Source organism: Sminthopsis crassicaudata, chromosome 2 (assembly GCF_048593235.1).
Source record: "Sminthopsis crassicaudata isolate SCR6 chromosome 2, ASM4859323v1, whole genome shotgun sequence".
Taxonomy (NCBI): Eukaryota; Metazoa; Chordata; class Mammalia; order Dasyuromorphia; family Dasyuridae; genus Sminthopsis; species Sminthopsis crassicaudata.
The window spans coordinates 313276559-313293831 of record NC_133618.1 but is presented as its reverse complement, the minus strand read 5'-3'; the positions used below and the strand labels follow the sequence as shown (position 1 = coordinate 313293831).

At 37.7% G+C, this 17273-nt stretch overlaps 1 protein-coding gene across 1 annotated transcript in view; it reads left to right on the top strand.

The window, feature by feature from the left end:
* JDP2 (Jun dimerization protein 2) overlaps window positions 1–17273 on the top strand; it is a 68180-nt gene that overhangs the window by 40962 nt on the left and 9945 nt on the right. The window contains exon 3 of the mRNA XM_074289986.1: window positions 9578–9682. Coding sequence (XP_074146087.1) covers window positions 9578–9682 — 105 coding nt within the window. The remainder of the gene's footprint in view (window positions 1–9577; window positions 9683–17273) is intronic.

Here is a 17273-nt window from a genome sequence, read left to right as displayed (position 1 = left end):
CTTCCAGCTTTCTTTTATGCTCCGTCTTCCTCCTTTAGATTGTAAACTCCTTGATGGTCCAGATTATTTTTCCTTTCTTTTCATCTCCTCTCCTCTTCTTTTATTTTTCCTTTTCTTTTCTGTTTCTTTTCCTTTTTTATTCCCTGCCACAAAGTAAGTGCTTAATAAATGTTTATTGACTGACTGAACAGGAAATTGGTTTGTACTTGTATACCAGTCTTACCTAAGAATAGAGTCACTCTAATCTATGGCACTTTTCAAAGGTATTGAATTTCAAATAGTCTTCTCTTTTTCTTCTCACTTTATCTTCCTCCTTTAAATGCTCTGATTTTCTGTGCTGAAGATGTATGAAGAATTGTAAGCATAAGTACAACAGCCCATTTTTAGGCTGAGATTTTTTAAAAACTGTCAAGTATGTGATGGAAAATGTGTGATTTTTTTTTTTTTTAGTTAAAAAATTTTCTTATATACTTAAATGTTAAAAAAGAATACTTACATATATAAAGTAAAAGTCAAAATGAGAATTTTACATGAAACCATTACTCTTTGTTCCATATTGTTTGATATAGATATGTATAGATGTGTACATGTATTTGACAAGTATAATTATTTTCAAAATTGTCCTACTTGACTGTGAATTCATTTTATTTCAATGACCTTCCTTTTTTTTCTCATCTTTTTCCTTTTTTCACACCATCATCAATGCTCTTCCCATCCCAAATAGTAGGAAAAACCATCTTGCAACTAATAAGCATAGTCAAACAAGAAAAATTCACACAATGGGCATATCAAAAAAAAAAAAAAAAAAAAAAAAATATATATATATATATATATATATATATATATATATATCTACAACTTGAGTCCATCATCTCTCTGTCAAGAAGGGGGTGAGACGTTTTATCACAGGTCCTCTGATGATGGTGGTTTGCTGTTGCTTTCATCACAGTTGCTAAGTAATTTAAAATTTTTTTTCATTGTTGTTGTTATTATATATGTAAGAATGGGGGTGTGTGTAGAACTTTGCTTGTGTCAATCTATTACTCCACCCTATTAAAATGACAAAATGCTACTGTCTTGATGAAGGTCAGGTGATAAAATTAATCAGTCAAATCTATGAGCTAGTTGTGAATGACGCCTAGACATCTTTTCTGAATTTATTAGTTATAAGCTTTAGGCTAGGTGTACAAATTAATCAATCTAGAAAACTTTGAAAGCCATTGGATAAAAAGGCAGTGTCTTGCACTAAAGTATATTAGTATTGGTTGAGAAAAAAAAGATCATGTCCTGGGAGGATTCAGTAAAATAGCAATCTAGTTTGGAATTCCAGGATTTAAATGTCCAGTAGCTTAATAGTCAAAGTTCCCAGGAGAGCCCGAAAAGGAAGGGATGTATTTAGGGAGAGGGGTTAGAAGAACCTTCACCTTGGCCTTGGGCTCAGTCTCCTCCTCTTTCCTTCTTGATTTGTGAACTTCAGAGGGTGGAGGATTTTAGGGTTAACTATTACATGTTAGTCCTGGAAGAGTACCCCTCCGTGTTTCTATGGAGAAGTGAGGACAAAATAAATACACTGAGGAAAAGAGGATTCTGAATTTTTTAGGAAGTTCAACAGAAACTCTATCCCATGTCTAAGGGGAACATCACAAGTATGTTCAGCACCCAGAAGCTGGAGTCCACATTCTGTAAGTACTGGTGGGAAACTGCATCACAGAATTTGGGAGGTGGATGTTTCATACCAACTACTATTAATAAGCTCCTTGTTAGATATTCCTTATTAGAAGCTGATTAAAAAGATTGCTTGCTAGCTTAGGGAGAGGGGAAGGAGAGCAAATTGGAGCTCAAAAATATTTTAAAAAAATAAATGTTAAAAATTGTCTTTATATGGGAAAAATAAAAAAAACTATTAAATAAAAATATTTTTAAAATAGAGGTTGGCTAAGTCTGGATTAATAATTATTATTGGCTAATAATCATGAGGGTGGAGCGGAAGTGTTTATGAGCTATAAGCACCAAAAGAATCCTTAGGGCAGAAGTAATCCACTGCCACTCAGATTCTGTTTTTCTCAAGTCAAATCAAGTTAACAGATCTCCACTCAAGCCACTTACTAGCTATTTTACTTTGAGTAATTCACTTAATCTTTGTATGCCTCGTTTCCTTACCTATAAATGGGAATAATAACAGAACTTACATCCCATGGTTGTTGTGAGAATCAGAGGGGATAATAAATTATAAGGCACTTAGCACAGAACCTGGTACATAGCAAGCACCACATAAACGTTAGCTATCATAATTATTTTTTTGAGTATTTATTATTAAGTGCTTATTATGTACCAGGTATTGGGCTAAGCACTGAGAATTACAAACAAAAACAAAAAGACAGGTCCTGTCTTCAAATAACTTATGTTCTAAAGGGGAAAGGCAACAATATAAAAGGGAACTGAAAAACAAGGGGGTGTAGAAAGGAGGTAACACTGCTGAAGCCTATATAACCCCAAATTCTTAAGTGCTTTTTAAAGACATTAGGTTTCTTAAGTGACTCTTTTCTTCTCCCCCATTAGAATATTAGTCCATTTTTCAAGTCTTGTGTTTGCATTTCACAGTTCCTATTTAGCTCCAATCTTTTTATCAGACATTCTTACAAATCCTCCATAACTTTAAAGATCCTCTTTTTCCACCTTTATGATTATACTTAGTATTGCAGGTTATTCTTGGTTGCCTGCTTTTATCTATTTTCCTTTTGGAACATCACATTTCAAGATCGGTCTTGTGAGATTCCAACTATAATTCCTCAGAACTTAAATCCTTTTACAATTGGTAGTATCTTTTCTTGATGTGGAAGCTCTGGATTTTGGTTATGACATTTTTCAGTCATTCCTGGGATTTCTTTCAGGATATGCTTGGGCAAATGCTTTCTATTTTCACTATGACCTCAGGTTCTAACAGAACTGGGCAATTTTTATTTGTGATTTCTTGAAACAGTTTCCAAGATTTTTTTTAAATCATAGTTTTCAGGAATCCCATTAATTTTTTTTTTTTTTAAACTGAGGCAATTGGGGTTAAGTGACTTGCCCAGGGTCACACAGCTAGGAAGTGTTAAGTGTCTGAGGCCACATTTGAACTCAAGTCATCCTGATTTCAGGGCTCTATTCACTGTGCCATCTAGCTTCCCCTGATCCCACTGATTCTTAAATTATTTCTCCTTGACCTGTTTTACAAATCAATTGTTTCTGATAACTTATAAATCTTCTTCTGCATTTTCAGTCTATTGATTTTTATTTAATTTTCTTTGCTTCTCGTGAAAGTATGAATTTATGCTTTTTCTATCCTAATTTTCAAGAGCTCTGCTGCTTTAGAAATGTTTATCACTTTCTGTTGGAATTTATTTTCCTTCTTCTGTACTTCCCTTCTAGGTTAGGTTTTTGGGTATATATGAATCTATTAAAATTCTTTATAATGGTCTATATCTTCTTGTGTGTGTGTGTGTGTACTCTTCTCTCCAACCTTAGTTCCTGGATCGGAGCTTTGTGGCAGGGCCAGACTCCACCTTCTGCCATCTTTTTAATGGGGTGGTTGGTGCAAGTTGGTCATGTAGGTTCCTTTATCAACTAACACTGTAGACGTAGGTCTCTGTTTATCTTGGAAGTTCAGAGAACTAGGTTTTTAGGAATCTTTATGGCTTCTAAAGACAGAGTTGTCTGGTCTTAATGAGAGGCTTATGTTCTAGTTTGCCTCTGCTAGTTTTCCTGTGGCCCCTTTTCCTTTTGTTTGTGGGCATCTTGACTTCTTTATTCAGTTCTGGGGTGGAAGAAGCTATTTTATTTGGTTTCTTGTTGGATTTCTTGATCATTATTAGATGGTGTGATTTTTAGATTTTTGCTGGAATATGTGTGTAGAGCTGGCCAGTTGATTGAAATGTGATTTAGAAGCAAATGATCAAGTCACCAAGCATTTTAAATCAAACTCTGGCTATGTGCCAATCACTGTACTAAGCACTGGGCATACAAAGAAGAAAGATAAAATCAGTCTCTACTATCCAGGAAATCACATCCTAATGGGTCACTTTTCACCTCTCCAGAGTCAAAAGATGTTAAAGAATAGTGAGGGAAGAGACATTCCTTCAAATTTAATAATAAATGAATATACTAGCAAGAGTCCAGAGGAGAGAAATCTAAGTGGTTAAAGACTTGGGAGTAGACCATACAATGAAAAGTTAAAAAGAACTGGGTGTAGTTGAGGAGGGAGGGAGGAGGTAAATAAAATATAAAATTTTAAAATAAATAAATATCTGTTTTTAAAGTAACTAGGGCTAGTTGATATAGAGAAGAGAAAAAGACTAGTTTAGTCTTCAAGGACTAATTGGTGGAGGTACACTGGCTCCTACTTTCAATTTCTTATGAAGAAAGACAACTGAAATACCTGTACTGGTATTTAGCTAGATCTAATCCCAACTATTGTGAGACATTGGCACATACTACATGGGGGATGTAGGGTGGAAAATGATTGAGGACTTTACATATTTTGGTGGTATTAATGTTATATTGAAAACAATAAATTGAGCATTAAATGAGGAAGTGAGATCAATAGAATCAAACTGAGGAAACAGGCAAATAAAGGGGTAGAGGTAGGAGTTAATTGATTCTGAAATCAATCTCAGAATTCAACACTGAAATGAAAGCTAGAGATCATCAATTCTCCCTTCTTCCCCAGGAGAATGTAAACTAGTTGAAAGTAGAGAGTATTTCATTTTGTGTTTATAAGACTAGTACTTATTATATGGTTAGAAAAAGTTTGCCAAATTGAATTAAATTTCTTTTGACCACTATATATTACAGTGGGGAAAACTGAGATTCGGAGGGTTACAAGAAGTAGAGCAAAGCTTTGAGCCCATATTCTGACTCAATCCTCAGTGCTCTTCCTAATATGTACATCACCCTGACTTTCAGAATGAGCCTGGAAGCTGGCTCGGTGGCAGTACAGAGTAGAGTCATATACTAGTACCCAAGGGCAAAGCCAGGAAATGGTAGGACCAGAGTTTTAGTGGAAAAACAAGCCTTAAGGATTAGGGATTTAGGCAAGGAGACCAGGAAATAAAAGATCAAGTGGAAATATAAGCAACAGTTACAAGCATCACTATTCTCAAAAAAGGCATTTGCTAATAATGTCTTACAGCTGCTCAGGAGCTTTTCCATGATTTTTGTCAACATAGGAATCCATTCCCAAATTTAGAAGACCTGAGTATAGATAAGAAATAGGTGAGATTAAAATAGGAAGTGTGAGGGGGAAGAGGTCAGTTCCTGACAAATGGTGGGAAAGAACTGTATAATAAATACTGATGATCATGATAAAAAATAATATAAGCATCTGGACCTGTGATTTCATTGATATTAAAAATTCCAGAATGAAGAAATTTCTTCTACCAACAGATCTTTAATAGTTTTGCAATTTACATTTTAGAGATTTGCTTAGAGAGTATGAGGTTCAATGAAAAGTGATACAGCTACTATTTCATCATGACTATGATGGCCAGGATTTGGCCCTTATAGGCTCTACATCCTGGTGGAAAGAATTGGCTTTTGTAAGTAACAGATGGGAGAATATGCCTTGATCACTATAGTCCCTGAAAGAATGGGAGTGGAAGTTAGGAAGGAGGTTCAAGGTTTTATTTGTCCAGCAGCAAGTCTACTCCAGTTACATACCATCTTGGCAGTTTGTGGGCAAACCTCCTTGACTGTGAGTGGGATTGCACTGCTGGGAGCTACTTCCTCTAGTTCCTTCCCTTTCCCCTCCCTATCAATGTTACCTCAGCCTAACTCTGGCTGAGGTTAAGTAGGGAAGATTTCATCATGGCTCTACGTACCATCCCCTGCCCCTCTCCTGGTTTAGAGGACGTCTGGGACGTTACAACCTGAGAGTTAATTTCTTGGCAGGCCAAAGGTTGACAGCCACCTGTGCTCAGGGGTGATGACGATTTTTTTTTCTCTAATCCTCCTCCTCAAGTGGAGTGAGAACAAGACAGGATCCTTCAGGCTCTGCCTAGGAGATATACAGTAAAAGAGGAAGAATTCACTGGACTCCAGACTTGCTGGGAGCTCTGTATTATGAGCCTGGGTTGTCTGTCCTAGGCTTCTCAGAGGATGCTTGTATTTCTGGGTGACTGGAGCCATTCATTTTCCTGGCTGGAATCCTGTTCAACCAGGCTCTTGCTCAGTCCAGGCCTGAGGCTGCTGGAGTCACATTCCTGGCTCCAGAGGTGAGAGAGTTGGCAAGCCTGTAGGGATTTGGAGACTTCTCAAACAACCTTTGACCCTAAAGTGTCCCAAAACCAGAAAGGCAGGTTGTATTCTCTAGCTATAATTTTTGTTGGCAGTCAGTTGGTCATTTTTAGGTATAATACAGAGTTCAAATTAAGAGCAGTAGGTTGGGGTAATTTAAAGACAATTTTGACAGTGACTGTCTTTTCCCTTTTTTTCTTGTTGTTCAGTCATGTCTGGCTCTTTGTAACCCCATTTGGGGTTTTCGTGACAAGATGTTGTAATAGTCTGCCATTTTCTTCTCTAGCTCATTTTACAGATGAGGAAACTGAGGCAAGCAGGGTTCAGTGGCTTGTCCGGGGATCACACAGCCAATAAGTGCCGGAGGCCAGATTTGAATTCAGGAAGAGAAGTCAATTTCTCACTTCAGACCCACTTCATCACCTCCATGCACTGTGATTCCTTAATTCCTAACTGCAGAATGACATCTTCATGAAAAGATTAAAAAATAAAAATAAAAAATTCCTTCAGTGATAGGGAAGAAGACTGGCCTTCCTAACACTGGAGCTCTATTTCAATTAAATATATACTAAGTATATATCCTGTGCCAGGTACTGGGCTAAGTGCCAAGAATGTGAAAACAAAAGTGAAACAATTCCTCCCCTGCGGGAGCTTACCTTTTATAAGTAAATACACAACGTATACAATTTAATTGGAGAGGGAGGAAGGCTCTGGCAATCTGGGAAAGAGTAGGAAAGATGGAGTGTAAGAAGTTGTGCTTCAGCTGAATTTTGAAGGTAAGGATGGCATGGATTCCTGGCTTGGGAAAAGGCAAGGTGATGAATGTGGTGTACGAAGAGCAAGTGGAAGCAGTTTGGTTGAAATTTAAAATGTGAAAGAGTAATTTACACTGAGCCTGGAAAAGTAGATTGGAGCCAGATTGTAAAAGGCTTTAAATGTCAAACAGAGGAATTGGTATTTTACCCTACAGACAGACAATAGGAAGCCACTGAAGGTTTCTGAACAAATTTGTTTCCTAAAATGTGGTTTAGGGAGCCTGAAGGGATCCACTAACAAAGAATTTCATTGGAACCAATTATGGAGGGAAAAGTTAGAGAAAAGAATGAAAAATAGTAGAGAAGGGATAGGGGAAGGAAGGGGACTGAGGAGACTACTCAGAAGGAAAAGGAGCAGGATCTGAGTGTTGTTTGTGTACACTAGCAAGGATGAAAAATGAGACTCTGGAAACATGGTCAAGTTAAGGCAGCATTTACAGAAGGCATGATGGGAGAAGAAAATTTCAGGAGTTGTGAAATTTGAGCTCATGCCAAAAGGAGCCGTCCTTTAAGAAGTATCTGAAAGTCAGTGACCTGAAAAAATCTGCCCTGAGGGCTTGGGGTGGGTTAGGATAACTGCAGAAAAGTTGGCTTCCCCTCCTGTTGGGTTGCTGCCCTTTGTAGAGACACATGGTAGTACCTAAGCTGCAACCATTGTTCCTTCAGTGTTGGGAGAAGAATCTTCCATACTTGGGAAAGTCCCTCACTGGCTTTGCTGATGACTTAGACCTGATATGGAGGGCTTCCCTTCTTCTCAGGCCCAGAGTCATTTGGTCTGGCAGCCTAGGATGCATCTTCTGTACTGGTGTGTAATAGGTGATGTTTGCTGGAAATAGGGAAGGCTCAGTCTCAGCCAGCAGTCTTGGGAGGCATTGTCTTGTTGGGACTCAGTGAAACTGCCTGGTTCTGTAATCTGACTTGTGGCTGTTTGTACTTCTCAAAAACATTTCATTTTTGTTGATGTCTTTTGCTTTTATATCATCTTCCTTTCCACAAACTTCCTGTTCCTTCTCCCTTACCTTGCAAGTCATACCTTATGACAAAGATTTAAAAAGAAAGAGGGAAAAAAAAGATCTAGGTGCAATATATGCATGTATATATGTAGGTACATAGCCTTCTTGGGGAGATGGGAGGAAAAGGGGAGGAAGAATAAAGTAAAAAGTACCTAGCAGAGAACAAAAGAAAACCTATAAGGAAACTAAGAAAATGCTCCAATGTACTTTTTTGTTTCTTTTTATTTCCTATCTCTAGCTCTCTCTTCAAAATTGAGTAGAACAACCAAACCCTTGTTACAAATATGCAGTCAAACAAGATAAATTCCCACATTGTCTGTGTCTAAAATGTTGATGTAATTCCATCACCTCTCTAGCAGATGGGTCTCATCTTTGTCATCAATCCTCTGGAATCATTGTTGGTCATTGCTCTAATAGGAATTCTAAATTCTTTTAGAGTTGTCTTCCTTTACAGTGTTGTTATTGTGCAAATTGTCTTGGTTCCACTTGCATCACTCTTCATCCATTCATACAAGTCTTCACAGGTTTCTTTGAAACCATCCCCTTCATTATTTTTTACAGAACAATATATCAGAGTAGATGGAGTGCTAGACTTGGAGCTAGCAAGACACAAGATAGGGACAATAAAGGCAGCTCCCTTACAGAGTTGTCATGAGGATCAAATGAGATAACTTAGAGCACTATATAAATTCTAGCTATCATTGTCATATTGTGATATATCTATGCTATAGTTAGTTCAGCCCTTTTCCAATGAATGGTCATCCTGTTTGTGTCCAGATCTTTGCTGGCAGAAAAAAGCTGCCATAAATGGTTTTGTATATTTGAATTATTTTCTTCTTTCTTTGGTATCTTGGGGCATAAAACTAGAACTTGATGTCCTCTTTCTGAGTGAAAAGCTATATACACATTTTATTGGCTTTGTTCCAAATTGTTTCCCAGAATGGCTGGACTAATTCATAGCTCCACCACTAACGATTCATTATGTACCTATTTTCCTGAAGATCTCCAGCATTTGCCATTTTACTTTATTATCATCTTTGCCAGTACAATAGATGTGAACTGAAACCTCGAGTTGTTTTCATTTGCATTTCTCTAATTATTGGTCATTAGGAGGGTTTTTTTTTTCTTATGCATCTTGATTTTCTTGGTTCTAGGTTTTCTTCTTTTGAAAAATCTTTGTTCATGATCTTTGAACATTTATCTATTGAGGAATGGTTCTTGTTCTGATAAGTTTGAAGTGTTCCTTATATATCTTATATATGAGGCCTTTAAGAGAGAAAATTGCTGCAAAGATTTTTTCCCAGCTGTGGCCCGTCTAATTTTAAGTACATTGTTTGTCTGTGCACATGTGCCTGTGCTCTCATGTATATGAGTACATCAGCTTTGTCTGACAGTATATGTCTTGTTCCACATCCATCGTCCCTCAAGGAAGGGATAGAGGTGCATTTTCTCAACTCTTATGTTTGCTCTTGACAGCTAGATGAGGAAGAGGAGCGGAGGAAAAGGCGCCGGGAGAAGAACAAAGTAGCAGCAGCTCGATGCCGGAACAAAAAGAAAGAGAGGACAGAGTTTCTGCAAAGGGTGAGTGTAGTAGGTTAGTCAGAATGGGACACCCTTCTCCCCGAGAGCAGAGAGGCAGATCTCCAGACTGACAGAAGTTTCCAAATAAATGTGAGCAAAACCAGGGCAATACCTACTTGTATCTACCAACGTTACCTTGTAACCTTCTCATCCATGCCCTTACTTCCTATTATCACTAAAGGATCTGGTATCTTCTTATTGCAAGAGAGTGAAATAATCCCCATAACCATAAATGTCCCCATGGAAGACCATTGGGAAGGAAAGGAAAGTAGGAGTAATTTTGTTTGTTATAAACTCGTCCTTCCTTAAAGTCACAGACCAAGCCTGTTATCTTTGCATCTCTCCCAGAAACTAGCACAAACTATCTTATGCAGTAAGTGCTTAATAAATATGTGTTGAATGAGTGAATGGATGACTGCTTTTCTTTAGTGCCTGAGTTTATTGGCAAATGCTACTTTGAGTGGTTGGCTTAGGAGCTAATACTATCCCTATTTGTGGTTGCTTAACTCCAGGTAATGAGGACAAATCAGAGCTTCCAGAGGGATATCTAAGGTAGGGTCAGTAGAGCTTTGCACAAGAAGGAAATTTTAAAAGATGCTAAGTCTTATTTATTGTTGACTCGTTTCAGTTGTGTCCAACTCCTCAGGACCTCATTTGGTGTTTGTTTCCTTGGCAAAAACATTGGAGTGATTTGCCATTTCCTTCTCTCTACCTCATTTTACAGATGAGGAAACTGAGGCAAACAGGATGAAGTGACTTGCCCAGGGTTACACAGCTAGTGACTGAGGCTGCATTTGAACTAATATCTCCCTGACTGATTCTGGCACTCTATCTACTCTGCTACCTAACTCCACACCAACAAATGCAAATTTTCTGGCCCAAGCTTGCGATTTCATAAATGTAGAGAGCTGCTACTACGGAAACTACTCTACCAAGTTAGTCTTAGAGAGTTGCCTGTGTTGCCCGTGTTTATATGGCAACCGTAGAGCTGGGTCAAGACTTGAATCTAGGTCTTTTGAGTTCGAGGTTGGTCCTCATCACTATAGATAGCTGCTTCTCAACATATAATGTCACATACGTGCGTTGGACTTACGAAGAAAGTGCGGTCCATAGGAGAGGAGTGGATCTGGGAAAACCATCTGAAGGAGGTTTCATTTGAGTTGGTTCTTAAAGGATAAATAAATAGGATGAATAAGACAAGAGGGAGCTGGAAGACATTCAGGACAAAAAGGAACAACATGAGAACCTGCATGGAGGTAGGACAGTGTGAAGTAGATTCAGGATCAGAGAGTGTTCCAGTTTGACTGATATAGATTGCATGACAGTACTTATAGGAGATGTAAGTGTTGGCAGGTCCTGAATACTAAGTTGAAGAGTTGGAACTTTATTTGGAAGTCAGTAGGAAGTAACTGAGGATTTTCGAGCTGTGAAGTGACACAACCAGATATCTATGTACGAAGGATTGCCCTGGCAGTTTTATGAAGGATGGATTGGAAGAGGGGTTAGTTAGAGTGGGAGGCTGAAAAACCGGTTAAGTTTTGCAATAGAGACGAGTGGCCCAGAGAGTGAAGAAGAGAGGACAAATGCACAAAATGTTCAAGTGGGTAATTTATCTGAGGTGAAGAAGGGAGAAGAGTCAAAGATACAGCATGAAAGATTGGTAAAGGTAGGCAGACATATACCGTTTTAAGGTTTGCAAAGTGCTTGAGTTATGTGCTATCATATTTGATCCTCATTCCCCATCCTGGAGGTAAGTGCTATGATTATCCTTATTTTACAGAGGAGAAATGTACAGGCTAAGAGAGATTAAGTGACTTTCCTTAGAGTCACAGTCAATGGGGTAAGATTTGAACTCAGATCCTCCTGGTTCTAAGTTTAATACTTGGATACTTGAATACTTCAATACACTGTGTCAACTTGATAGCTTAGAGAGAAATGTAATGCTCAGATTTGAATATGTTGAGTTTAAGTTTCTTCAGTGGCAGATTATGCAAGATAGATTGGTACCAGTGTTCAGATTAACATGTAGGAGATAGATGTTGAGAGATTCCAACTTGATCTTAAAAGGTTGACTTCCCTGGGCTAGCTCTTGCACCTGCCATTTAACTAATAAACCAGCCTATACTATTCTAGATCTTGATTCTCCTTATCCCATGTAAGTCACTGTCTTCCTTTTGTCTTTTCTTCCTTCCTCTCTCTCTCTCTCTCTCTCTCTCTCTCTCTCTCTCTCTCTCTCTCTCTCTCTCTCTCTCTCTTCTCTCCCCCTTCTCTCTTAAGTGACTTGCCCAAGGTCACAGAGCTAACTATCTGAGGTTAGACTGGAACTGATGAAGATGAATCTTCCTGACTCCAAGCCCGGTGCTCTCTGCACTATGGCACCACCTAGCTGTTCCTCACTCACCTTTTCTAATGCTGGATCACTGCTAATAATTTTCAAGTTCTACCCTTCTTGAGGACCTTGCAGACAGTTGCATATTCTTTTGTCCTCAAGATAGGTTTGCTATTTCTTTTGGAAATATTTTTTTCTTGATTTACATTTCTAATGTCTTGGGCAGAATATGGAAGGACTATGATTTCTTCTGCATTGAGAAGTCTGGCTTTGGGAGTTCCCTCCATCAGCACAGATTGTACCTTCTGTAACCTGGCTTAGGAACTTGTCTGAGGCATTGAGGTTAAGGGGCTTGCTTGGTGACTCCCTCATTAGAGCATGAGGTCCTTGAGGCAGGGAGTGGCTTTTGCCTCTTTTTGTATGCTCAGCATTTAGCATAGTGCCTGGCACATAGTAGCATCTTAAGAAACATTTAATGATTGATTGAAATTCCTGTTTGTAGAAATTATAGAACAGAGACTATTTTTGTTATCTGTCTTTGCATTTTCCCAGTGCCTTGTATATAATAGATTCTTCTTTTTTTTTCTTTTTTTTTTCCCCTGAGGCTGGGGTTAAGTGACTTGCCCAGGGTCACACAGCTAGGAAGTGTTAAGTGTCTCAGGTCAAATTTGAACTTGGGTCCTCCTGACTTCAAGACTGGTGCTCTATCCACTGCGCCACCTAGCTGCCCCTATAATAGACTCTTGATAAATATTTGTTTGTTTTATATATTTAAAATATTTTTTATTCTGACCTGAAACAATAAAAACATTTCTAAGCATGCAGCAGAACACAAAAAGAGGATTCTCTATGAGAATATGAATCTCCATTTCATGCCATTTTTAAAAGTAGGTGATAAATTCTACATTATTACTTTGAAAACTGTTCTGTTTATACTTCCTTCCACATTCCTCTCTGTTCTCTTCTTTGCATTTAAAAACATGTTTCAATAGCCATCTTATTTTTGGCATCACTTTTATTTAACCTTTCCTTTTTTTCTCTTGTCCCCTCCCATAGAAAAACAAAATAAATAACAAAAACCCTTCTAAAAAGTAAACATAGTTGAGCAAAATAAATTCATACAACAATGTGTCCAGAAATGTATGTCTCTTTCTGGACCTTGTGTCCATCTCTTCTCTTATCAGAAGAAAGATAACATTTCATCATGTATCTCCTGGGGCATATGACTTGTAGGGTCAGAAGTAAGATCTGAACTTGAATCCATATTCTATATTCCCCCCGTCCCAATATGGACCAAATAACAGTCAAAATTAGGTATTTTCCTTGGCAGGGAATCAGGATGCTTTTTCTTTTTCTATGGGTTAACAGAAAGAAAACATACATTTATTAAGTCTCTAGCAAAGATAAAGTACTGTACAATTTTCCCTGGGTCACAAAGTTGTTAAGTCAAGTATCTGAGGTTAGATTTGAGCTCTGTTCTCCTCTCACCAGGGCTAATGTTCTAGATACTGTATTATCTCTTCAGTCAGCTAGTCTAACTAAGCTCTATATCCATGTCTTCTGGAAAGATGTCTCCCAGTAGAATGTAAACTCCAACTGGGCAGAAATTATGCTACTCATTTTTGTTTTTTGAACATGGGCATGTTCAATACTCATGACAGTTCCTGGCACATAGGCACTTATTAAATAGCTGTTCTTTCATTGTTATCTCTGCTGGAGTGTTTGGCCAATGTCTCAAACTCAGTATGTCCAAAAGCAGGCTAATCATCTTTCTCCAAAAGCTTCCACCCCGATTCAGAGTTTCCTGTTTAGTTGATGGTACCACTTATTACCTTCCTATTACCCAGAGTTGAAACCTGAGAGTCATCTTTGATCTTACCACTTTTCTATTTTCCATACCCAATCCCAGATTTCTTACTCTCTTACCCTTGATTCCCATTATTTACTTTCATGAACTTTACATTTCAGTCAACTTGGACTAGATTTTTATTCAATTGTCCTTCAGTTATGTCCAACTCTTCATGACTCCACTTAAGGCTGTGCTTGGTGAAGATGCTTATCGTGGTTTGCCCTTTCCTTCCTCAGCTCATTGTACAGATTAGAAAACTGAGGCAAACAGGATTAAGTGATTTGTCCAGGGTCACACAACTAGTAAGTGTCTGGAACTGGATTTGAACTCCCAAAGATGATCTTTCTTGGCTCCAGGCCTGATGCTTTATGCATTGAACCACCCACTTGCCCTAAATTGGACTATAAATCAAATTACATGCCATCTCTGCCTCTAGACATTATTAGGATGGACCATTTTTCCATCCTTAGAATACATTCACTTTCTCCCCTCTGCTTTCCAATATCCTTATTTATATGACTTGCCTCATTCGTTTACCCTTCTTGGCTTAGCTCAATTGCCTTCTCCTCTGTGAAACTTTTTTTGCTTCCCTTCTCAGTGGAAAGTGTCCTCTTCTTGAAAATCTCTCTGGTATTTTGTCTATATCTCTACTTTGCTCCAATCATACCCTTTCTTGTACTTTACCTACCTCTGAAATGTGTTGTATCCTTTTCCTAACCCTGTTTTTAAAAATAGATAGATAGATAGATAGAGACCTATAGATATTTATAGGGGTATGTGTATGTGTGTATGTATTCCTTAAGGACAGGGACTATGTCATATTAAACACCTAACACTGTGAGGTTGAATAGAGAAAGTGCTTAGTAAAAAATTTCTAAATGAATCATAGAGCCAGGGAATATTCATGGTAAAGGGAACTTTAAAGATCATTTAGGAACTCCCTCCATTTTAAAAGAAATGGGGCCACAGAGATGCTGAAATAACTTTCCCAAAGTCACCTAGCAGGTTAGCAATAGAGACTTCACACACTTTGCCTTCCTTGAATAAATTCCATCTCAAATGACTCTTTGTGACCCCATTTGGGGTTCTCTTGGTAAAGACACTGGAGTGATTTGCCATTTCCTTCTCCAGCTCCTTTTATAGATGAGGAAACTGAGGCAAACTATTAAGTGACTTGCCCAGGATCACACAGCTAGCTAAGAAGTGTCTGAGGCCAGATTTGAAGCACATTTCTTCATTTATAAAATAAAGTAATTGGAATCTATCAGTTCTTAATCTCTTGGTGGGGAAGTAAAGCATAAATATCTTTGGCAGTCGGGTAGATTGCTATGGATTCCTTCTCAGAATCATTTTTTTTAAAAAATACATAAAATAAAGTATATGGAATTACAAAGGAAACCAATTACATTGAAATATAGTTATCAATTTTTTTAAGAGTTCACTGACTATAACAAGAAGATTATGTGATAATCAACTGTGAAGGACTTTGCTCTTTTCAACAATGAGGTGATTCAAAGCAATTCCAATAGACTTGGAATGGAAAGTGCCATCCACATCCAGAGAGAGAATTATAGAGATCGAATGAGGATCAAAGCATAGTACTTTCACTTTTGTTTTATTTGATAACTTGGTTTTTCCCTTTCTCTTTATTTTTCCCCTTTTGATTTGATTTTTCTTTTTTTTGGTTCAGCACAATGTATATGGAAATATGTTTAGAAGAATTGCACATGTTTATCTTATATCAGATTGTTTGCTTTCTTGAGGAAGGGCAAGACAGGAGAGGGAGAAACATTTGGAACACAAGGTTTTGCAAAGGTGAATATTGAGAACTCTTTTGCATGCATTTGGAAAAATAAAATACTATTCCTCAGCTCATTGTAGAGATGAGGAAACTGAGGCAAACAGGATTAAGTGATTTGTCCAGAGCCACACAATTAATAAGTGTCTAGGACTGGATTTGAACTCCCAAAGATGATCTTTCTGGCTCCAGGCCTGATGCCCCCCAAAAAGTTCACTAAACCCTGCTTAAGGACCCATGGGCTAGATGATCTCTAAGGTTCAGCTCTAACATTGTCTATTTATATCAAGCTGGGCGAATGTGGAGTTTTTAAAAAGTGACACTCAAAATGATGTTATGTTTGGGGGAATCCTGATTATTGTATATGCTATGTTGTCTCCCATTGTTCATGTTATAAAATGAAAAATAGTCCCCTGGTGCTTTCCCATTCCTGCATTCTGTCTGTATTGTTTTTTTCTCCCTAGGAAAGGGGACGTGAATAAACATTTATATATCAGGCACCATGCAAAGCACTTTACAAGTATTATGTAAGTTGATCCTCACAACTACCCAGGGAGGGAGGTACTATGATTATCCCCATTTTAAAGAGGTAGAAACTGAGGCAGAAGATAAGTAATTTTAGGGTCCTATATCTAATAAGTATCTGGGGTCAGATTTGAGCTCAAGTCCTTCTACCTCCAAGTCCAGTGCTCTGTCCACTACTGATATCTCCACTTGCATCTGCCTTTTCTGTCTCTCAGTATCTTTTCAGATCCTATCTCTCAAGTTTTAGCTCAAATCCCACTTTCTCTATGAAAATTTCCATGACCATCCTAGTTAACATGTATTCCTGCTACTAAACTACTGTCAACTATTGGTCTGTCCCCTTCATTTAGCATTTGACATCTACTTCTTTGTTCTATTAGTTTGGTTTAGATAGTAATATCTTGTCTCCATATAGAATCATAATAATAATAACTAATAAAAACTTACCATGTGCTAAGGATTGTGCTAAAGACTTAATAAGTATGATCCCATTTGATCTTTACAACAACCCTAGGAGGATTATCTCTATTTTACAGATGAGAAAACTGAGGCAAACAGGTCAAGTGACTTATTCAGGGTCACATAATTAATAACTATTTAAGGTCAGATATTTAACTTCAGACCTTGCCTCTATCCACTATATGATGTAATATTTTCTAGTTATTTGTATTTCCTTATTACCTAGCATTATATTCATGTTGTGGGTTCAAGATAGGCACAAGATGTACACATATTTATTTATGCCACAAGATGGCTATAACACATATGAAAACAGTGAACACTTACAGAATACTATGTTATACCTTTTTCCTTTGTTTGGGTATGTTCTTTTTGGTTTACTTAGATGGTAAACTTCCTGAGGTTAGGATCTGTATTCATAATTATTTTTTCCTTTTTTTATTATAGCTTTTTATTTACACATAATTCTTTGTATATCTCACATTGCCTTTGAATATTAATTAAACAATTCCAGATCCAGAAGTCTGAAGAGTGTAAGAGCATAAAAGAAACCTTTGGATCTGGGACTTGCCAGAGGTTCTGTGATCCATTTCAGCTGATCTATAATTTTTCCTTGCTTGGGATGATTAAA